The 22836-nt window shown below is 44.4% G+C and overlaps 1 protein-coding gene across 1 annotated transcript; it reads right to left on the bottom strand.

Annotated features, from left to right (window-relative positions):
- Positions 1 to 8452: 8452 nt before the first annotated feature.
- On the bottom strand, positions 8453 to 16591 carry LOC309327859 (osteoclast-associated immunoglobulin-like receptor). Its single transcript, XM_081837445.1, has 6 exons — positions 15951 to 16591; positions 15787 to 15822; positions 13966 to 14256; positions 12651 to 12956; positions 11220 to 11510; positions 8453 to 8815 (listed from the first exon to the last, which is right to left on the bottom strand). The coding sequence occupies exons 1-6, from the start codon at positions 16111 to 16113 to the stop codon at positions 8706 to 8708; spliced, it is 1197 nt and encodes a 398-aa protein (XP_081693571.1). The 5' UTR covers positions 16114 to 16591; the 3' UTR covers positions 8453 to 8705.
- Positions 16592 to 22836: the final 6245 nt, after the last annotated feature.

Here is a 22836-nt window from a genome sequence, read left to right as displayed (position 1 = left end):
GATGAGCACTGCAACCCCAGAATCGTTTGTGACTGGACTTAAGGGTCCGGGGTCCCTTAGCCCTTATGGCTATGCTGTACCTCTGCTGTCAGAGGCATTATTCAGACAGCTCATTACAGAATCCAAGCCAGCTTTCTTTGGAAAGAAGTGGACGGCGGGTATGCCTCTGAATACCAGTTGTTGCCAATAGCAAATGGGAAAGTGCTGCTCCGCTCATTTCTGGCTTACGGGATTCCCACTGGCATCGGCCAAGGTAAGAGCAGGATACTGGGCTTGATGGGCTTGGCCTGATCCAGCAGGCTTGTCTTATGTGGTTCTGTGGCAGGGGCGAGACCAAGGGAGCGTGAGAGCCAGGATTCTCAAGAACGCCTCAGAAAATTAACCCAGAGTATGAGTGGCTGCCACAGTGGGGAAGGAGCCTGGAGCTAACAATATTTCTCTCTGGAGTTTGCACATCCTTCTTTGACTAACCCAGGGCCTGTAGTTACAGGAAGACAAATGACTGCATGTGTCGCCTTTCGTCTGCCACAGGCCCCATTACCTAATCTTACAGAAAGAGGACCTCTTCCTAGGACTGGCGTTTGTGTTTCCCCTGCTACTCCTCTTCCTGAGGCAACTTCCTTAATATTTGACTTTCCCCAACATGACACAGCATTGAAGATGTGACTTTTTCCCTTTAAAAAAAAAAATGTATTTTATTGATTTTCAGTTACAAATGAATTGGATCTGAAAAAGGAGAAAAGAAAAGAAAAGAAAATCAGTAGTAATAGCAACAACAGTTTGGGAGCATAGAACCATCACAAAAATGGGAAAAATAAAACAGGAGCAATCCCAGATGTGGCTCACTGGATATACATTAGTAGGATGAAAGTGACATTCCTTAATGTTCGGTATGTTGCTGGTGGCTGGAAGCCATGCTTCATGGTTTGTGCATATTCAGTCAAAGTTTGTAAGGCTGTTAGTTTGTCCTTAAGAATAGAGTCCCATATCTGTGACATCCAAGCTTCAAAGAGATTTACCTTGAGAGTCCTCCAGTACATGACCATTCTTAATCTGGCAGCAGCTAACACATGGGTAATAACATTTTACTCATTCCTTGGGCATCTAAAGGAAAATAAGATAACAGTGCTATTGTGGGGTCTGATTCCATATTCTGGTTTATGGTCTGGAGAACCTTTTCCCCAAAGGGAACAATCTTTGGACAGCACCGCCACATGGTGTACAGTAATTCCAGGAAGTTTGCAATCTCGCCAGCATAATGGAATGAGATTTTGGCTGATTTTATACCGTGGGATCCTGTGCCTTGAGGACCAGGATCATTATTGGCTGCTCACATTTTGATCTTTCAAGATGTGGCTCCTCCTCCCCCCTACCCCAAAAAACGAGAGTGGCCATCTGTAAGAAAAGGAAGTTGTGGCTACCATAATGGTCACAGCTGTGTAAAACATGAGAACTTTGGTAAGCACACATCAAAAATTAAAAAAGAGAACTTTGGTAAACACACATCAAAAAAATGCTGCAGCTGCTGAAGTTTCCTCCTCTACACGACCACTCTCATAACCAGAACCCCAGTCTTCTCCTTTGCCAGGGGCTCCACAGCCTGACTATTGTTTGTAGGCAAAATGGCATTGAAAACATTTGTGGCTGAAGCCTCACGGTCTACAGATTTATCTGAAGTCAACAGTTGCCTCTCTGTGTGTGTGTGTGTTTAAAGACGACCTTGCTGTCATTTCCCCAATGGGGATAAAGTTAAATGAACCTAAGCAGAACAGCCTGAGGGATTCCACTAAACAAACTTCTTTCTTGATAGCTGCGATAATCTGTCAATATAAAACCTATATATTTGTATATACAGTCGTACCTTGGATACCTAACGCCTTGGTACTCAGATGTTTGGGCTCCCAAACGCCACAAACCCGGAAGTGAGTGTTCTGGTTTGCAAACGTTCTTTGGAACCCAAATGTCCGATGGGGCTTCCGCAGCTTCCGATTGGCTGCAGGAGCTTCCTGCAGCCAATCAGAAACAGCGCTTTGGTTTCCAAACGTTTTGGAAATTGAACAGAGTTCCGGAACGGATTCCGTTTGACTTCCAAGGTACGACTGTAGTCTACAGTTCTATGTTTTGCATAAGGTAGTTTTGAGGTGTACAGTGGCACCTCAGGTTAAATACGCTTCAGGTTACATACACTTCAGGTTACAGACTCCGCTAACCCAGAAATAGTGCTTCAGGTTAAGAACTTTGCTTCAGGATAAGAACAGAAATCGAGCTCCGGCGGCACGGCGGCAGCAGGAGGCCCCATTAGCTAAAGTGGTGCTTCAGGTTAAGAACGGACCTCCAGAATGAATTACGGTAAGTACTTCACCCGAGGTACCACTGTACTTGAAATGTGACAAATCTCTACTATCATTTCCCCCGGCAACCGATCCAAGTCTTTGTGGTTGCAGAGAAACATTCCATCTTCTAGCCCGAGGGAGGATTCTCACCAATATGTAGTTTGGTGGGAGAGTGTGGAAGGAAAGTTACGGGTTGCCATTTGGCTAAGAAAGTCCATGATAATGGTGGACAAAGGACCCCCGTACATAAAAGCCAAGGAGCTGCAACTGGGAGCTGGGGTGAGATCCTTGGATGGTGTAGACTGAGCCCCGTAACCAAACCGTTGGATACAGGAACAGGATCTGGAACAGAGTGATGATTTCTATGGTGTTCTTCCATTTTTGTGTTGATATCATTTTCTCACCCGTTCAGTTTCAGTTATTTAATTATGTTGGCTTATTAATATTGTTTTATATAATGATAATTTTAGGCCCTTAAAATAGGGTTGCTTTTTTTTTGAGCCATGTTTTTTACACTATGGTTTTATGGACTGATTTTGACGTTCAATTTTCTAATATGTTTTGAATGGTTATACTTATTGTTTGCTTAATATTCTGTGAGCCACTTTTGGACACAAGCTTGAGGGCAGGTGGTAAACAACGGAACATGATGATGGTGAGGGACCAAGTCTGGCTGTTGCCACTCCCCTCTCTTCCCATCAGGCCTCTGAGGGCTTTTTGGTGCCTGAGGCATGTGAGATGCTTAAAAAGACTCCCCAGAAACTGCTGGCAGAGACAGGCTCCCGTACATAAGTCAAATGAAAAGGAGCTTTCCTGCAGGTTTGCCGTCTGAAAGTATGGGGTGCAGGAAGGAAGAATGGGAAGGAAATGGCACACTAGGTTGGAGAGTAAAATATTCAAAGAAAGTATAACTCAGAGCTCAAAGCCAAATGGTATTTCCCAAGGCTGACTGTTTCCTTTTTTTCCTACCCCTTTGAGCACCGACAGTAATTAACCTAAGAATAGCACTAGAGCTAAGGAAACCAAAAAGAACAGAAAGGGCAGAAATGAAACGGAGAAAGAGAGAGAGAGAGAGAGAGAGAGAGCTATTTCTTGAACTGGGACAGAGGAAGATAGAGTTGCACATCTAAGCGGATGCAAGACAGACCACACTCAAATACTGGGGATGTCCTCAGAGCAGGATGCTGAGGCTAAACATTGTGGCCCGAGACCAGAGCTTTGCTGTGGTCACTGCTGCTGCTGCTGCTGCTGCTGCACTTTCCCTTTCAAACAAATAGAAAAGGAGCTGCCTCTTCTATCGCTGCTGCCACAATACTTATGCTCCTCCTGCTGACGGGGTGCTGGTTTTGACCTTTAAAACCCTATGCAGCCTAGGACCCACGTACCTCCGGGACTGCCTCTCCTGGTATGCCCTGTGGAGGACCTTAAGGTCCACAAATGACAACACTTTGGAGGTCCCAAGTCGCAAGGTGGTTAGATTGGTCTTAACTAGGGCCAGGGCCTTTTCAGTACTGGCCCCGACTTGGTGGAATGCTCTGTCACAAGAGGCTAGGGCCCTGTGGGACTTGACATCTTTCTGCAGGGCCTGCAAGACAGAGCTGTTCCTCCTGGTCTTTGGTTTGGACTCAGTCTGACCCTTATGTTTCCCTCCCCTTATGGTTTTGATCTATGGGCTACTATTAAAATGAGGCTGCATTTTAAATTGTATTTTTAACCTGTATTTTAAATTAGTTCCCCATCCCCCATTATGTTTTTATTGTAATTTTACTGGTGTTAGCTGCCCTGAGCCTGGCTCTGGCCTGAGAGGGCGGGGTATAAATAAAAATTTATTATTGTTGTTGTTGTTGTCCAGTGCTTGCCCCACAGCGAATGGTGGAATTGAAACTCAAGAAGAAAATTGAGTCCCTGCAGATGTAAAGCACCCAATATATTATGTCAAACTGTGACTTGTTAACATACCAGGCCAAGATGAGGTAAAGATGAGCTAAAGAAACTCCAAACAACAAAATCTGAAGTGTTCTGGAGTCCTACTAGTGAGGTGAGCCTACAAGTGAAAGAGCAGTTTTCTGAAGGTGGATTAGAAGTCTAGCAGTTCATGTTTCTGGAGGCTGAGAGAGAGGAAGATACGTTTCAATGTTTCCCTGGAGGCTTTACAATGTCTATCAGCTTGGCAAATAAACGTACATTTGTGATTTGCATGTGTTACAGTGACTTTCAGTTTGAAAATTAAGTTACATTTGTGATTCTATTCAGACATAGTTGCAAATATCTATTATTGGGTTACAGGGTAGCTTCAGGCAGAAGAGGGATCTATATCAGCTGCAAAAGTTCACAAAGGGAGCAGGGGCGGGAAAGAACTTCCAATTCATTTTGTCATCTATTTTCCTCTTTAAAAAAGGTGTGTTTCCATTTATTGCATAGGAGAACTAGTGATAGAGCTTATCTGGCATAAATCAATACCTTCCTCTTTCAACTGGGCACCCCACAGCGTTGACAGACAAGCCAAGTTAGCTTGTTAGCGCTGTCAAATGACCGGGATGCTGTAAGGCTGGTGGCCTGTGGAGGGGCTGTCTGTAATGTAAATCAATGGCTTGGGATTTCATAGGAATAATACTCCAGGTTGTATAAAATGGGGTTCATGAGTGAATGGTGGAATTTATAGAAATGGCTATCTATTTCTGTGAGTGAGATGTATTTATCTACGTGCATCCCAATATGTGCATGCGGTATAGTGATTTTGTACAATAGCGACCCTACTCTACCAAACCAGCCACGCTACTATCCAAATACTCTTTCCACGTCCACATCCAGCTCTCGATCCAAGTGCAACTCAACTCCAAACTCAGCCAACTCTCTAAACTTCTCCCATCAGCTTTCAAACTCCTTTGCAAACTCCTAGCCAATCACCACTCACTTCCAACATTCCAAGCACACTCCCTCCCCTCCCCAACCCAACACATACCTTAATTCATATATTATACTGACCTACACATTTACCAAATATGAATTTCCCATAATTAATCTAATATTTTTACATACATATGCCATATTATTTACATTAACACCAGAACACCAAGAGCTGCCCTGGGATTAAATAAGAACTTAACACAATAAATGCATTTATTGCATATGTTAAGGTTACCACATTTTTTCCAATGAGTGCAGGGACACTTTTCAACTTCCTATTAAATAGATGGATTTTGTCAGGGGACTGATTTGTAAATCCGGGGACTGTCCCCAGGAAATGGGGACGTCTGGTAACCTTAGTATATGTAAAAAAATATTGTAAACAAGTAGAAACATTGGCAGGCTTTGACTAAACCAGGGGTCAGCAACCCTTTTCCGCCATGGGCTGGTCCACTGTCCCTCAGACCATGTAGTGGGCCAGACAATATTTTGAAAAAAAATATGAACAAATTCCTATGCCCCACAAATAACCCAGAGATGCATTTTAAATAAAAGGACACATTCTATTCATGTAAAAGCACACTGATTCCTGAACCATCTGCGGGCCGGATTGAGAAGGCGATTTGGCCGGATATGGCCCCCGAGCCTTAGGTTGCCTACCCCTGGTAAACACTTGCAAATAGTTAAAATAAGGTAAAGTTTACGGAAGGAAATTTGAACTGAAACAATGAAAACTGATGGTATGTAATTCAGATAAAATAACAAGCATAAGAAAAAAAGAGGTTTAAGTATAATTATGCAGAATATATATATTTTCAATGAACTAGGAAAGGAAATGGAGGGAAGTCAGGAGGTTAAAGACAACCTCTGAAAAGATTTTTTTAAAAAAAAATTCTTATATTTTGTATTTCTCATTCTTTTTCTTTCTTTTCTTTTCTTTTGGATGGAAAATAATTGTTGAATTTGAAATTGTAAAACCAATAAAATTTTATTTACAAAAAAAATAAATAAAATAAGAACTTAACACCAGTTCTTTCAGGCACCTGGAAATGGAGTGACCAGCTTATGTGGAATGACCAGAAGCTGGTGGTGTACCTGAAAGGGATGCACTACATCATAATCTCATATGAACATGTGGTTTTCTCTAAATTATTAACAAGAGAGGACTCCCAGAAGATCATACTGAAAGTGATCTGCCTAGAATTATTCTGATGAGTTGTAGGGAGACACATCTTTTGAGTCAGAAGGAAGAGAAACATCAATTTCAATAGACTGGAATGGAGGAATGGAGTCCCTGAAACTACAAGGAAAGACTGGCTGGAAAAGCTTATGGGGGTGATACTGGCAGACAAGGTTTAGGCTGAGGGCTCTCCCTCACTTCTGCAATCCCACACCTAGAAAGTGTGGGTTCAAGCAGTTTTCTGCATGTTTTGTGCTTTCTAGGCCTGCACTTCTCACCATAGACATATCTTCCTTGGCAGAGGCTGAGAGAAGCTTCTGTCCCTTCACAAGTGAAATTATTTCCTAGCACTAAACCATATGTATATCCAAGACCTTTTGCAGATGAATGCAGGGTATGTCCACAGCTAAGTTGCCTGCACATGACTTGGGCAATGTTCAGATTCAAGCCACCAGCACATATTCTCACCCCATCCCTGTTGTAGAACAGATCAGTCCTCCCACAGCAGATATTTGGCCCATTCATCAATCTGATCTCTGTTGGGTGTGAAATGTTTAAAGACAGATTTGTTTCTTCACCTCCCAGGTTTCTCCTCCTATCTTTTTATTGCCCCTGCTTAGAGGAGCTCATCCAAACAGACTGTATTGAAACGGAGGTTGGTTGGTCCTTGTGAAAGGCGTGAGAAAGCCATGCCTGGATCTGAGCCCTTCTCCAACAGTGTGAGATATTTGTCTGTTGCCCGTGCTTCTTACTAGGGGGGCACGGTTTCCATTTTGTTAAAATAACCTTGTAGTAACCTAAAGATTCATTTGGATTTCCCACCCACAATTTCTAGAATGGATTAAAAAATGGGGGGCGGGGGTTACATCCCAAAATTCAGGACAGCAGAGGAATTTCTACCCCCTTTTTTCTTTCTTCACAAGTTTTTGCCATTGCAGCAGCAAGTGTAGCAAGTCTCCCAGGGCACGCTAGGGTGTCTGGAAGCGCACTCCTTCCCCTTGTACACCCTTCCACATGGTCACATACACCAGCTACATGATAAACTGTTTATGACAAAAAAAACCAAACACCTTGTCCCCTGCCTTTGCCAATTAAACTAGGGATACAGTGGTACCTCGGGTTACATACGCTTCAGGTTACAGACTCCGCTAACCCAGAAATAGTACCTCGGGTTAAGGACTTTGCTTCAGGATAAGAACAGAAATCGTGCTCCGGTGACGCAGCAGCAGCAGGAGGCCCCATTAGCTAAAGTGGTGCTTCAGGTTAAGAACAGTTTCAGGTTAAGAACGGACCTCCGGAATGAATTAAGTACTTAACCCAAGGTACCACTGTATTTCATTTCATTTCCAGAGTCAGGGCCATCTTACCCATAGATGCTAGTGGTGCGGGTCACCAAGGTGCCAAGTTTTGGAGGGTGCCAGATGAGAGTCCCGGGAACACTGAATGAGCGTGCTGAGTGAGCGAAGGTGCATGCCCAGCTTCCGCAGAGCGTCGGCTCAGTTTTTTCCCTTTTAGCCTGTAGGCGCCAAATTCTGTGGAGTGCCAGAAGGCTAAAAGGGAAAAAACCCAGCCAACGCTCAGCCACACACTTTTGCTCGCTCAGGGCAGGCCCGCTCACTTGATGTGCTCACTCACCCAACGGGTTGAGGCGCAGGCACGCGTGGTGCCCCTCCTGTTAGCTGTCTTCGTCTTTGAGCTGGGCATCAGGCGCCACAGATCTCGACAGGGCTGGCTCCTCCGGCCCGCTTACCGCCCTCACCTGCCTCCACCATGCCGCGCCCAAGCAGCGCCACACCCGGAGCCTCCACTTGCTGTAGCCACCGCACCACAAAGCGACCAGCTGAGCTGGGAGGTGCCTCATCCAGCCTCTGCCTCTTCACTGCCGGAGGAGCCTCCCCCCAGCCGTTGCCCTCCTCCTTCAGCCCCACAAAGCTGGGTGCGGCACAGGCAGCGCCATCCTGTCCCAAGAGGCTTCCTCCACTGCTGCTGGTGTTCCCTCACTAAAAAAAAAGGAGGTTGATAACTCTGGGAAACGGGAGGGGGGGTATGCTTAAGAAGGCCCTGTCCAAACTTTGTAAAAAAAGCACAGAAACGGAAGCCTCCAGTATTCTCACCCCACCCCAGCCCCTTCCGAAAAGATTCCTTGGTGTTATCACAGAATAGAAATTTGGCCTTCAGATGAACAAGAAATGAAACCAGTCTCTATGGGATTCCTGTGGCTTTGCTTGTCTTTGATGCCTCATGGAAGGGTCTTGACTTGTGGAACTGAGTCAAGTCAGAGCTTCTCAGCCTTGCCTGCTGCACATGAACTCAGCCACGATCAGCACCAAGGAAAGCAGGACCAAGCCAGCAACGCCCAGGCGGATGATGATCTCCATGGATGTAGAAGTGTTTGCTGCAGAGTGAGACAGAGAAGAGTTACTACTCAATTGTTGGTTGTGATGAAGGCAGGGTGAGGAGGGAGATGGTCTCAAGGCTGCGGCCCTCAGCATACTTAGCCCCATTGAGTTCAGTGGGACTTACTTCTGATTTCTAAGAACATAAGAACAGCCTGCTGGATCTACCTGCCAATGGAAGCAGTCTTCTAATCTACTCCACTTGTCTTTTACTTCTAACTAGAACCAGAGAGATGATACAAAGCATACTAAGTCTGCAAGCAGTGGACCTACTCAGAGTTCCACTGTCACAGTTGCTCCCTGTTGCTAAGAAGGTGGCACGTACACATGTTAAGTTTCAGTTTTTTAAGTCACTGCAGGAGCATCCAAAAGTAGTCAGTTTGTGATTGGTCATTTGCTGGGTGTTCTGTTCAGAATTACTGGTCCATAATGTGGGCTTGAAATTGACCAATGGATTGATTGGGTGGTCCTGGCTGAAGAGAGCAGAAGGTCAGGTTCAGCACTGCCTGGGGGTCAGTTGGGAGGCTCAGTAACTCAAGCCAAAGTCAGTTCTCATAAGAAAACCCGTTGTTTTTAAAAACAAGACTTTGTTAAAAGCAAAAACTTCACATGATTACACAATTTAGGACTGCTCAGAAGCCAAGAAAATAACAAAACTATCTTATCTAGCTGGCTGACACAAAACACACAAATCGTAGCAGGCAGAGCAGAAAGGCAAAAGACAATCTAAGGTCCGAACAGGCACTGGTCATCCCTTCAGGATGAAAACTCCCTCATACCAGCATCACCCAGATTTAAGAAATATCCGCAGATTTGTTGTTGAAGGTTGTAAATAAACAACAACTGGGTCTATATGTACAGATGTTACAGATGTACTAGATGATAAGGCAATGTTACCATGAAAAGGGGGAGGGTGTTAGTATTGTAATGTCTCCTTCTCACATTGCATAATGTTGCATGTTGCCTTTAATTACTTAATTGATGTATGAGTATGGGAATCATTTAAATGTCTCCTCCCTCTCTGCTCTCTCTCTGCTCCTCTGCTGAAGAAGATGGATGTGAGAGTCGTCTTATTGTTTTGTTATTTGTTTTATAAATAAAAACTTTGATGTTACTATTCCACAGTTGCTTCTGCTGTTTTCTGCTGTAAAAGACTGAGTTTACTATCTGTAAATGGGCATTTAATGCTCACAGGCCCAGTGTTGTTCAATACAGTGGTACCTCTGGTTACATACGCTACAGGTTAGATACGCTTCAGGTTACAGACTCCACTAACCCAGAAATAGTGCTTCAGGTTAAGAACTTTGCTTCAGGATGAGAACAGAAATCGTGCTCCGGTGGTGCAGCAGCAGTGGGAAGCCCCATTTGCTAAAGTGGTGTTTCAGGTTAAGAACAGTTTCAGGTTAAGTACGGACCTCCGGAACGAATTAAGTACTTAACCTGAGGTACCACTGTATCTTTATAAATGACTCATGGACTGTCTGGATGCAGAGGAGAGGTGGGGGGTACCAGCATTCCCCAAGGAAGCCCCCATGGGAAGATGGCTCAGAGCCAGGGGACTGGTGGTGGGACAATGAGGAGTGGTCAGAGGGAGGAAGAGCCAACTGTGAGGAGGAAGGGTCATATGCAGGGGAGGTGGCAGGTTTTAGGGAGCAGGAAGAGTTTGGGGCAGAGGGCAGTTCAGAATTAGAGGGAGTTGGAGAGGCCAGGAGACAGAGAGGCAGGATGCTGTAGAAGTAAGAGAATCCATCATTTACTCTGCTTCTTGCTGTTCTTTGGTCTTACAGTGGATGTTGGCATTTCCTTCCAAAGCAATCCCCTCACCTGGGCTCACTGAGATGGAAGGCTTGGGAGAAGCTTATCCAGGGGGAGAAAGAGAAAAAGAGGGATGCTTAATCCTTTGATCTTACACAATAGTCTGGCTTTGTAAAATGGGAAAGATTTGCAGGCTATTGCGGAATATAGAAACCCACGTGCAATTCAGAGTGTGAATATCGATGGGCTGCATTTATGCCATTACTCAGGAGATTAGTTGGCAAAGAACACAGGTGGGATGTGACTTTTGTCAGGGAAAGGCAAGCTGCACAGCAGAGATGCCCTATGAGATGCCCAGGGATGACGGAGTGGACTGGGCCTCACAAAGATGGAAGGCTTTGGAGAAAGCTCTCCTGGAGAAGAAAGAGAGCTGGTATTTGGAAGGTGGAACATCTGCAACTGTATCACTGCAAAATAGGAAACTTTTCTCCTGCTCTTAGAGAAGTCGTGCAGACAGAGACTAAGAAGCTGGTTCCCCTCCTCCCTTGCAATGTGAGTCTCAGGCCCCTTGAAGCTCCTGCCTCCTCCACAACAGGGAGCGAGACTTGGACGGCAGGGGAGAGACAAGTACCAAACCAATCTTCTCACCTCTTACAACCAGCTCTGTGGCATTACTTGCCTCTGACCAGGCAAAGGGATTTCCCCGGTGGTGATATTGGCAGGTGTAGTTTCCTTCATCTTCCAACCCCACGTTGAAGAAAGGGAACTCGGCTCTGTTTCTCTCTGACTCCGTCACCTGCGATGTTATCAGTTCCCCGGATTTGTAGAGGGAGAAGTTCAGACCCTCTTCTGGCCCCTGGCACTCGATGGTGATATTCTGTCCTGGGGAAATACGTTCGTCGGGTAGCACTTTGATGGAGGGTTTGGACAGGCTGGGATCTGGGTGCAAATAAAACACTGTGAGAATGGTATGGAGGGAAGTGGCTTAATATAATTCCCCTGCACTCTGCTGCTTTTGATCAGATCAGCAGAAATATCTGCTGCACATCGCAAACCAGACCTATGCCCTTTTAAATGTGGCTCTTTTGGGGGGGTGGGTGGGGGTTATTGGGTTATTGTTTTTATTTTTATATATTGTGATCTTTTCTGTGAACTGTCCTGAGTCCTCTGGGTATAGGGCAGTAGATAAATTCAGTAAACAAGCAAGCAAGCAAACAAACAAACAATGGCTCTTTGCTTATGAAAAAATGGTTGTACGTAGGGACTGCTATTGTTTTTTCTTTAGTTAAAAATGTCTAGAGTAGTTGTAGGGAATTATTCGCCCTGCAGATGTTACAGACCAACATGCCATTGGCTACACTTGATAGGACCCAGTAACATCAGGAAGGACAAAGGTTCCTTCCTAGTCTGCATCTATCTGTCTATCTATATCTATCTATCTATCTATCTATCTATCTATCTATCTATCTATCTATCTATCTATCTATCTATCATCTATCCAAACTAATAATAATAAATAAATAAGAATAAAAATGTGCACCATACCCCCAAGACCATTCCATTGTAACTATCCAACCTCCCAAAATTTCAACACCTCTTGCAATGGTTTGACCTCTTTCCATTTTAACACTAAAAATTCTACAAACACTTCACTTCAGAAATTTCCAAGAGGAGAAGAAGAAGAAGAGTTTGAATTTGATGTCCCGCTTTATCACTACCCGGTGGAGTCTTAAAGTGGCTAACATTCGCCTTTCCCTTCCTCCCCCACAACAAACACTCTGTGAGGTGAGTGGGGCTGAGAGACTTCAGAGAAGTGTGACTGGCCCAAGGTCACCCAGTAGCTGCATGTGGAGGAGCGGGGAATCAAACCCGGTTCCCCAGATTATGAGTCTACCGCTCTTAACCACTACACCACACCTGTCTCTCAGAGCCATGCACACCACACACCCTCCTTCAATCCCAGCCATTTTGGAATATTTTATTCTATGCAAATACACTGGATGTACAGATGCTGAAAATGCAGAACACTCCCATTTCAGACCCTTTTGTTACAATAGGAGGATGTATTTTGAACCTTACTTATTCTGTTGATGCGTCGGCTGTCACTGAAATCTGAGCACAGTTCAACGAAGGCTGTTATGGAGCAATATCTACATTGGTAGAGACCCCCCTGGAATTCTTGGACATTGTCAAAGCCAAACACAACCTCCTTTGTTGCTGTTTTCTCTGTCAGTTTTATCTGCTGCCTGTCCGCACCCACTTGTATATACAAAGAGAACAAGAATAGTAAGTAGTCTTCTGCCTTGCAGCTGATTTTGACATTCCCCTTTTCGGCAAGCATTTCAGCCGAATTCACTGCGATGGAAGGCTTGGGATACAGCTTTCCTGCACATGGAAGAGAACAAGGGTGAGATTTCAAAGATGCAGTTCAGCCTTCTCAAATCAGTCCCAGGCAACAGTCTGTCATATGGGAGAGGTTTGCATGTTCTGGGAGAATGTAAAATACCAAGGATGTTTAATCCCGAGGGTAAATGTTCATAAGATCTTGATGCTTCTAAGTTTTTTGTTTACAACTTCAGTTTAGAGATGGGTGACCTTGCACCTTCCACACGCCTACAACACCCATCATTGGCCAGGTTAGGTGGGAGACGGGTTCCTGAAAAGAGTTACTGTTTGCTGCAGTTCGGTGTGGCAGATCCAGGGAATTTTATAAGCTGAGTTACTGTACATTTCTGTTGCCTATCTCAATGAACGCTGTAGAAAGAGTTAAGAACCAAGTATTTGGGATCATTGGTCTTATCTGCATCTACACTGAGTATCATGTGTATCTAACTGTGTGATTGCAATTTTTATTTAAGACTCACAGTGCTTTTTCCTGGAGGTACTTAAGGGCATGCAGTACTGGCACCTTTTTGCCCCCTCAATGAAAAGCACTGGTTAAGAGATTTTGTTGAATTTATGGCATTTCTGTTGAATTCATGGCATTTCTGTTGAATTCATGGCATTTCTGCAATATTTAGTACTAGTGGAGAACTCTTGATAACAACAACAAAATATTTTTTTTATCCCATCCATCTGGCTAGGTTTCCACTCTAGGCAGCTCCCAACAGAATACTGTATTAAAGACACATTAAAACATCAAACATTAAAAACTTCCCAAAACAGGGCAGCGTTCAGCTATCTTCTAAAAGTCAGATAGCTGTTTAAGTCTCTTCCCAGCTGCTTCTGCTGTTCTTAAAGTCATGAACTGGAAAAGGCTGCTAGGGCTGGAGGGAGGGACAAGGCAGGTGGGGAAACCCATTGCCTGATGGCCAGCATAATGCCTCTCTCTCTCCCCCCTCCCTTTACATGTCAGTTGTGAAAATAGCATAAAAAGGCTAAGCCAGTCTCTCACCTTTTATGAAGACTTGGACAGGATCACTACGATCTGAGCACCGTTGATCATAACTTAAGAAATAGCTACACGTATAGGTTCCGCCATCTGAAGCCCTTGCATTGGCAATCTGAAATACAACTGCATCCCTCTCGCTCTTCCAAACTGCTAAATCAGTAATTCGTGAATCTTTGTGAAGATAGTAGAATGCATCTTTATGGTAATTACTTGAACACCGTAAAATGATATTTCCCCCCAGGCTGACCACATTTGTGGAAACCACTGAGATGGAAGGTTTAGGGTAAGATTGTCCTGGACCGAAACAGGAGAACAAAGGTGAGATTTGGAAGATGGATCACCAAAGAGGAAGACAAAAGAAGGCCCTGACTTATCACATGCTAATTTATATGGGAAAATCCACATAAATACAGTCGTACTTTGCTTCTCGAATGCCTTATGACTCAAATGTTTTGGCTCCCGAATGCCACAAACCCGGAAGTGAGTACTGTATTCTGGTTTGCGAACGTTTTTTGGAAGCCAAATGTCCAGCGCAGATTCCGACTGAGCGCAGGAAGCTCTTGCAGCCAATCAGAAGCCACGCCTCTGTTTTTGAACGTTTTCGGAAGTTGAACGGACTTCCGGAACAGATTCCATTTGAGAACTAAGGTAGGACAGTAATTACTCTTTTTTTAAATGAAAATGCATTATTTCCACCCTAGTGGGGAAGACTGTGGTCAGGTGAGCTGTGTGTCTGCTCATTCCACTGTTCAGCTGCTCATGGTGGGTGGGCAACTTCAAGACCCCCTCCTGCTTTCCTTTCTTATGGTTTTTAAAACTGAACTTGGACAGCTTTTCAAAGAGAGGACTGTCCTCTGTAATGGCCACCTCATTGGCCTATCAGAATGAGTTGGTAGAAGGCACTCTCTTCTACTGCAGCTACTTGAGCTTTGTCATGCAAGTTCCCCCAGGAGCCAACCAGATGTCTGTGGGGAGTCCAAGAGCAGGACTGAGAGCAGCAGAGCATTCGCCACACTTGCGATTCTTAGCAACTGTTCTTCAGAGGTATCCTGCCTCTGGCCGTGCAGGGAGAAGGTTGCCATCATGTCTAGTTGCTCAGCCTAAGGTTATACTGGGGGAATTGCATTTTGTGTGTAGATTGTCTAAAGGCAAAGGAATAGGGATGGGGTTCATACCATGGATAATATGGATTGATATAAAATATAGATTATGAAATAATATGCAGTTGTAAATGTTGAGAATAGGACCCATGGAGGGGATGTGGAGAAGTCTCGAAATTCAGAGTAGCCAAAGGTAATCCATTCCAGAAGATCGTTCAACTTCTGAAATGTTTGACAACCGATACGCAATTACTAGTTGGCAAAATCCATTGAAAGAATTGGAGAAACACGCCTTGGAAGCTGTTTGAATTCTGAGGCGTGTTGGAAAACCATTCACTTCCAGGTTGTCGTTTGAAAGCCAAAACTTTCAACTTCTGAAGTGTTTGACAACTGAGGTTCCACTGTACAGTATATCAATATGCATTTGGATTGTTACAATTTTATGCTTTGTATAATCAAATAATTTTTTTTTAAAAAAACCTAATTGAAAAATCAGTAAATGTACATTTTGACCAAAAAAGAGAGAGAAAGAAATAGGGATGGGATGTTCCTGTACCTTTAATTTTTGTATAGATCAGAGAACTTTTGGTAGGCCTCTATGGTTATCATTCAGATGTTAGAATATCCGATTTGGTTGTGAGAAATTATTGCAGTTAGCTCCCATTCTGCCCCCATCCATCTCCCTCCGGCGCCATGTTCATATTTATCACCCGAAGAGACTCACCCCCAGAGATCTGCCACTGTCCAGCTAGCAGGAATCCTGGAAAGGAGATGATTGCATTAGCAGCAATGTAGCTGAGCAGCAGGAACCACAACTGGGTCTCTGGTCCTTCCACCCGGCCGTTGCACAACCCCCAGTCCCTTCACCCTTTGATCTGAGATACCAACCGATAAAGAGGATGTTGAAAGAGAGCCTCATGATGAAAGAGCGCCCAGCTCTGTAGTCCAGTGTCCTGTGTCCCCCAAGATGTGTGCTGTCCCCGGAATGAAGATCTTCAAGGGAGGCTGCAACATGGCTCTGCAACACTGTTCTTCCCTTTGATGTACACATACTCTGTGATGCACAGTTGAGCAGCGCTGGAAGTGCCTCGCAAGCCACTTTCCTTTTTTCCCCTACCTTGGATACGTGCCTTGAGGACCAGGATCATTACTGGCTGCTCACATTTTGATCTTTCAAGATGTGGCTCCTCCTCCCCCCACCCCCAAAAATGAGAGTGGCCATCTGTAAGAAAAGGAAGTTGTAACTACCATAATGGTCACAGCTGTGTAAAACATGAGAACTTTGGTAAGCACACATCAAAAAATAAAAAAGAGAACTTTGGTAAACACACATCAAAAAAATGCTGCAGCTGCTGAAGTTTCCTCTTCTACACAACCACTCTCATAACCAGAACCCCAGTCTTCTCCTTTGCCAGGGGCTCCACAGCCTGACTATTGTTTGTAGGCAAAATGGCATTGAAAACATTTGTGGCTGAAGCCTCACGGTCTACAGATTTATCTGAAGTCAACAGTTGCCTCTGTGTGTGTGTGTGTGTTTAAAGACGACCTTGCTGTCATTTCCCCAATGGGGATAAAGTTAAATGAACCTAAGCAGAATAGCCTGAGGGATTCCACTAAACAAACTTCTTTCTTGATAGCTGCGATAATCTGTCAATATAAAACCTATATATTTGCAGGTTTTGGTGTCCTCGGGTGTCTTCCCGTGTAAAAGTTGGGGTGTCTAGGCGACGTTTCGACGAGGTCTCACTCGTCATCTTCAGGCTGGTGCTTTCGGCTTCTTGTTACTGGAACAGAGCAGGATCTCAGTGTTTGAGTTCCTATAAATACTGTAGAGGGGGTGTGGTGTATAGCCTCCAATGTTCTGGGCAGAGAGGAAGTTCCCAGGCTAGTGTGCCTTTTCTTCTTTTGTTCCTTAATTACTTGAGAGATATCTTGAGTGATTTCTTGAGTGATATCCTGAGTACCACTTAGGTGGGTCATTAGGTGTGGATTAGTTGTTAAAGTCTTTGTGTCTTGACCTCTTGAACTTTGTGAAGAGTTTTCCTGAGAAGATGGCTGTACTGTACTTAGTTGTGCTCTGGCTTGGCTTCGTGTATAGGGGCGAGCTGTGGTTTTGTGGCTTGTGTCAGCCAGATCTGTGTAGGGATTGCAGGGGGGTGCAGCATCCGGAGGTGCCACCATGGATTGGCTACTGGATGGTGTCTGTAATTCATCTGTGGAGAGGGTCTGGGTTTGGGTCTGGTGTGGTTGATTGGTGTTGGCGTTCTGTGTGCCTCTGGATCTGGTGTCAGTTTTTGTGGGGAGGGCTAATTTCCAGATGTCTGGCAAGCGGGATGTGTCGTCACGCTTGTTCATGTTGTGAGGGTGTTTCTCTATCTCGATGGCTTCCATGATTATTCTCTTGTGGTGATGTTCCGTGTTAAAGAGCAATTTGGAATCTGCAAAATTAATTTCGTGTCCTGTTTCTTTCATGTGTTGGAAAAGAGAGGAAGTTTTTTCTTCTTTTTTGACGGCATTCTTGTGTTCTGCGATACGTGCATTTATTCGTCTGTTTGTTTGTCCAATGTACGTGGCTGGGCAGACTTTGCAGGGTATTTCATAGATCCCTTGGTTTTCCAACTGGATTTTATCCTTGGGGTTTCTGAGGATATTGGCTATTTTTTGGTTGGTGCAAAAGGCTGTTTTCTCTCAAACGTGTTAATTGCCAATGGATACCAGCAAAACAGGATTACGAAGCTAATCCAAAAGGAAACACCCCCCAAAAACCAAGACACAGAAGAAAACAATGGCATGGCCCTCCTTCCTTATATCAAGGGCACTACAGATAAAATTAGCAAAATCCTCCATAAACACAATATCAAAACAGCCTTTTGCACCAACCAAAAAATACGGAACATCACCACAAGAGAATAATCATGGAAGCCATCGAGATAGAGAAACACCCTCACAACATGAACAAGCGTGACGACACATCCCGCTTGCCAGACATCTGGAAATTAGCCCTCCCCACAAAAACTGACACCAGATCCAGAGGCACACAGAACGCCAACACCAATCAACCACACCAGACCCAAACCCAGACCCTCTCCACAGATGAATTACAGACACCATCCAGTAGCCAATCCATGGTGGCACCTCCGGATGCTGCACCCCCCTGCAATCCCTACACAGATCTGGCTGACACAAGCCACAAAACCACAGCTCGCCCCTATACACGAAGCCAAGCCAGAGCACAACTAAGTACAGTACAGCCATCTTCTCAGGAAAACTCTTCACAAAGTTCAAGAGGTCAAGACACAAAGACTTTAACAACTAATCCACACCTAATGACCCACCTAAGTGGTACTCAGGATATCACTCAAGAAATCACTCAAGATATCTCTCAAGTAATTAAGGAACAAAAGAAGAAAAGGCACACTAGCCTGGGAACTTCCTCTCTGCCCAGAACATTGGAGGCTATACACCACACCCCCTCTACAGTATTTATAGGAACTCAAACACTGAGATCCTGCTCTGTTCCAGTAACAAGAAGCCGAAAGCACCAGCCTGAAGATGACGAGTGAGACCTCGTCGAAACGTCGCCTAGACACCCCAACTTTTACACAGGAAGACACCCGAGGACACCAAAACCTGCATTCCTGTACCCGTGAAAATCTACGAAAGCAACCTATATATTTGTATATACAGTCGTACCTTGGATACCTAATGCCTTGGTACTCAGATGTTTGGGCTCCCAAACGCCACAAACCCGGAAGTGAGTGTTCTGGTTTGCAAACGTTCTTTGGAACCCAAATGTCCGATGGGGCTTCCGCAGCTTCCGATTGGCTGCAGGAGCTTCCTGCAGCCAATCAGAAACAGCGCTTTGGTTTCGAAACGTTTTGGAAACTGAACAGAGTTCTGGAACGTATTCCGTTTGACTTCCAAGGTACGACTGTAGTCTACAGTTCTATGTTTCGCATAAGGTAGTTTTGAGGTGTACAGTGGCACCTCAGGTTAAATACGCTTCAGGTTACATACACTTCAGGTTACAGACTCCGCTAACCCAGAAATAGTACCTCACCTTAAGAACTTTGCTTCAGGATGAGAACAGAAATCATGCTCCGGTGGTGTGGCAGCAGCAGGAGGCCCCATTAGCTAAAGTGGTGCTTCAGGTTAAGAACAGTTTCAGGTTAAGAACGGACCTCCGGAACGAATTAAGTACTTAACCTGAGGTACCACTGTACTTACTGTTTGCTTGATATTCTGTGAGCCACTTTTGGGCACAATCTTGAGGGCAGGTGGCAAACAACAGAACAGATGATTCTGAGGGACCAAGTCTGGCTGTTGCCACTCCCCTCTCTTCCCATCAGGCCTCTGAGGGCTTTTTGGTGCCTGAGGCATGTGAGATGCTTAAAAAGACTCCCCAGAAACTGCTGGCAGAGACAGGCTCCCGTACATAAGTCAAATGAAAAGGAGCTTTCCTGCAGGTTTGCTGTCTGAAAGTATGGGGTGCAGGAAGGAAGAATGGGAAGGAAATGGCACACTAGGTTGGAGAGTAAAATATTCAAAGAAAGTATTCCTCAGAGCTCAAAGCCAAATGGTATTTCCCAAGGCTGACTGTTTCCTTTTTTTCCTACCCCTTTGAGCACTGACAGTAATTAACCTAAGAATAGCACTAGAGCTAAGGAAACCAAAAAGAACAGAAAGGGCAGAAATGAAACGGAGAAAGAGAGAGAGAGAGAGAGAGAGAGAGAGAGAGAGAGCTATTTCTTGAACTGGGACAGAGGAAGATAGAGTTGCACATCTAAGCGGATGCAAGACAGACCACACTCGAATACTGGGGGTGTCCTCAGAGCAGGATGCTGAGGCTAAACATTGTGGCCCGAGACCAGAGCTTTGCTGTGGTCACTGCTGCTGCTGCTGCTGCTGCACTTTCCCTTTCAAACAAATAGAAAAGGAGCTGCCTCTTCTATCGCTGCTGCCACAATACTTATGCTCCTCCTGCTGACTGGGTGCTGGTTTTGACCTTTAAAACCCTATGCAGCCTAGGACCCACGTACCTCCGGGACTGCCTCTCCTGGTATGCCCCGTGGAGGACCTTAAGGTCCACAAATGACAACACTTTGGAGGTCCCAAGTCGCAAGGTGGTTAGATTGGTCTTAACTAGGGCCAGGGCCTTTTCAGTACTGGCCCCGACTTGGTGGAATGCTCTGTCACAAGAGGCTAGGGCCCTGCGGGACTTGACATCTTTCCGCAGGGCCTGCAAGACAGAGCTGTTCCTCCTGGCCTTTGGTTTGGACTCAGTCTGACCCTTATGTTTCCCTCCCCTTATGGTTTTGATCTATGGGCTACTATTAAAATCAGGCTGCATTTTAAATTGTATTTTTAACCTGTATTTTAAATTGGTTCCCCACCCCCCATTATGTTTTTATTGTAATTTTACTGGTGTTAGCCACCCTGAGCCCGGCTCTGGCCTGAGAGGGCGGGGTATAAATAAAAAATTATTATTGTTGTTGTTGTTGTTCAGTGCTTGCCCCACAGCGGAGGGTGGAATTGAAACTCAAGAAGAAAGTTGAGTCCCTGCAGATGTAAAGCACTCAATATATTATGTCAAACTGTGACTTGTTAACATACCAGGCCAAGATGAGGTAAAGATGAGCTAAAGAAACTCAAAACAACAAAATCTGAAGTGTTCTGGAGCCCTACTAGTGAGGTGAGCCTACAAGTGAAAGAGCAGTTTTCTGAAGGTGGATTAGAAGTCTAGCAGTTCATGTTTCTGGAGGCTGAGAGAGAGGAAGATACGTTTCAATGTTTCCCTGAAGGGTTTACAATGTCTATCAGCTTGGCAAACAAATGTACATTTGTGATTTGCATGTATTACACTGACTTTTAGTTTGAAAATTACCGGTAAATTACATTTGAGATTCTATTCCAAACACAGTTGCAAATATCTATTATTGGGTTACAGGGTAGCTTCAGGCAGAAGAGGGATCTATATCAGCTGCAAAAGTTCACAAAGGGAGGGGGGGAAAGAACTTCCCATTCGTTTTGTCATCTATTTTCCTCTTAAAAAAAGGTGTGTTTCCATTTATTGCATAGGAGAACCAGTGATAGAGCTTATCTGGCATAAATCAATACCTTCCTCTTTCAACTGGGCACCCCACAGCGTTGACAGACAAGCCAAGTTAGCTTGTTAGCGCTGTCAAATGACCGGGATGCTGTAAGGCTGATGGCCTGTGGAGGGGCTGTCTGTAATGTAAATCAATGGCTTGGGATTTCATAGGAATAATACTCCAGGTTGTATAAAATGGGGTTCATGAGTGAATGGTGGAATTTATAGAAATGGCTATCTATTTCTGTGGGTGAGATGTATTTATCTACGTGCATCCCAATATGTGCATGCGGTATAGTGATTTTGTACAACAATAGCGACCCTACTCTACCAAACCAGCCACACTACTATCCAAATACTCTTTCCACGTCCACATCCAGCTCTCGATCCAAGTGCAACTCAACTCCAAACTCAACCGGTGGTACATGACACCAGTCAAGCTTGCAAAAATATATCATTTGCCCGAGAACAAATGTTGGAAATGTAAAGAGAATGAAGGTACATTCTTTCACCTTTGGTGGACGTGCCCAAAGATTAAGGCTTTCTGGGAGAGGATTTATAATGAAATGAAAAAGGTATTTAAGTATACCTTCTTGAAGAAACCAGAGGCCTTTCTCCTGGGCATGGTCGGCCAATTGGTGCCAAAAAAGGATAGAACTTTCTTTATGTATGCAACAACAGCAGCAAGAATACTTATTGCAAAGTATTGGAAGACACAAGATCTACCCACCCGGGAAGAATGGCAGATGAAGTTGATGGACTATATGGAATTAGCGGAAATGACTGGCAGAATCCGAGACCTGGGAGAAGAGTTGGTGGAAGAAGATTGGAAGAAATTTAAAGACTACCTGCAGAAACACTGTAAAATTAATGAATGTTAAAATGAGGAAGATATGTTTCAATGTTTCCCTGGAGGGTTTACAATGTCTATCAGCTTGGCAAACAAATGTACATTTGTGATTTGCATGTATTACACTGACTTTTAGTTTGAAAATTACCGGTAAATTACATTTGAGATTCTATTCCAAACACAGTTGCAAATATCTATTATTGGGTTACAGGGTAGCTTCAGGCAGAAGAGGGATCTATATCAGCTGCAAAAGTTCACAAAGGGAGGGGGGGAAAGAACTTCCCATTCGTTTTGTCATCTATTTTCCTCTTAAAAAAAGGTGTGTTTCCATTTATTGCATAGGAGAACCAGTGATAGAGCTTATCTGGCATAAATCAATACCTTCCTCTTTCAACTGGGCACCCCACAGCGTTGACAGACAAGCCAATTTAGCTTGTTAGCGCTGTCAAATGACCGGGATGCTGTAACTCTGGTGGCCTGTGGAGGCGCTGTCTGTAATGTAAGTTAATGGCTTGGGATTTCATAGGAATAATACTCCAGGTTTTCTGCATCTCTTGTGCTTTCTAGGCACAGGTCGGAGTGGTTCTGCTCTGGTCCTGCCACTTTCCTCAGAAAAAAACCCCACATTTTGGGGATAAATTTGAGCAATTATCAATCCATGGAAAACCCAGCTGACATTTCCTCTAATTCGCTACTTAAGATTGGGTTTTCCAATTGGATAGGTCTAGATGAGTCCTGAGAGATTGTCTCCAGTCACACAGTGACAAAAAACAACAACAACATAAAGATAACTATGAAAAATGTTGGTCAGAGGTGAAAAAAGATTTGTAAAT

The sequence above is a fragment of the Podarcis erhardii genome (genome assembly GCF_964252035.2).
Source record: "Podarcis erhardii genome assembly, chromosome: 13".
Classification (NCBI taxonomy): domain Eukaryota; kingdom Metazoa; phylum Chordata; class Lepidosauria; order Squamata; family Lacertidae; genus Podarcis; species Podarcis erhardii.
The sequence above is the reverse complement of the archived record's forward strand: the minus strand, read 5'-3'. Positions and strand labels throughout refer to the sequence as shown.

Coding starts and splice junctions, on each gene's coding strand:
- LOC309327859 (XM_081837445.1), bottom strand. CDS start 16,113: ATGTGTACATCAAAGGGAAGAACAGTGTTGCAGAGCCATGTTGCAGCC. Junction 12,957..13,965: donor TGTCCAAGTCTTCATAAAAG/GTGAGAGACTGG, acceptor TTCCATGTGCAG/GAAAGCTGTATCCCAAGCCT. Junction 11,511..12,650: donor CCGACGCATCAACAGAATAA/GTAAGGTTCAAA, acceptor ATTTGCACCCAG/ATCCCAGCCTGTCCAAACCC.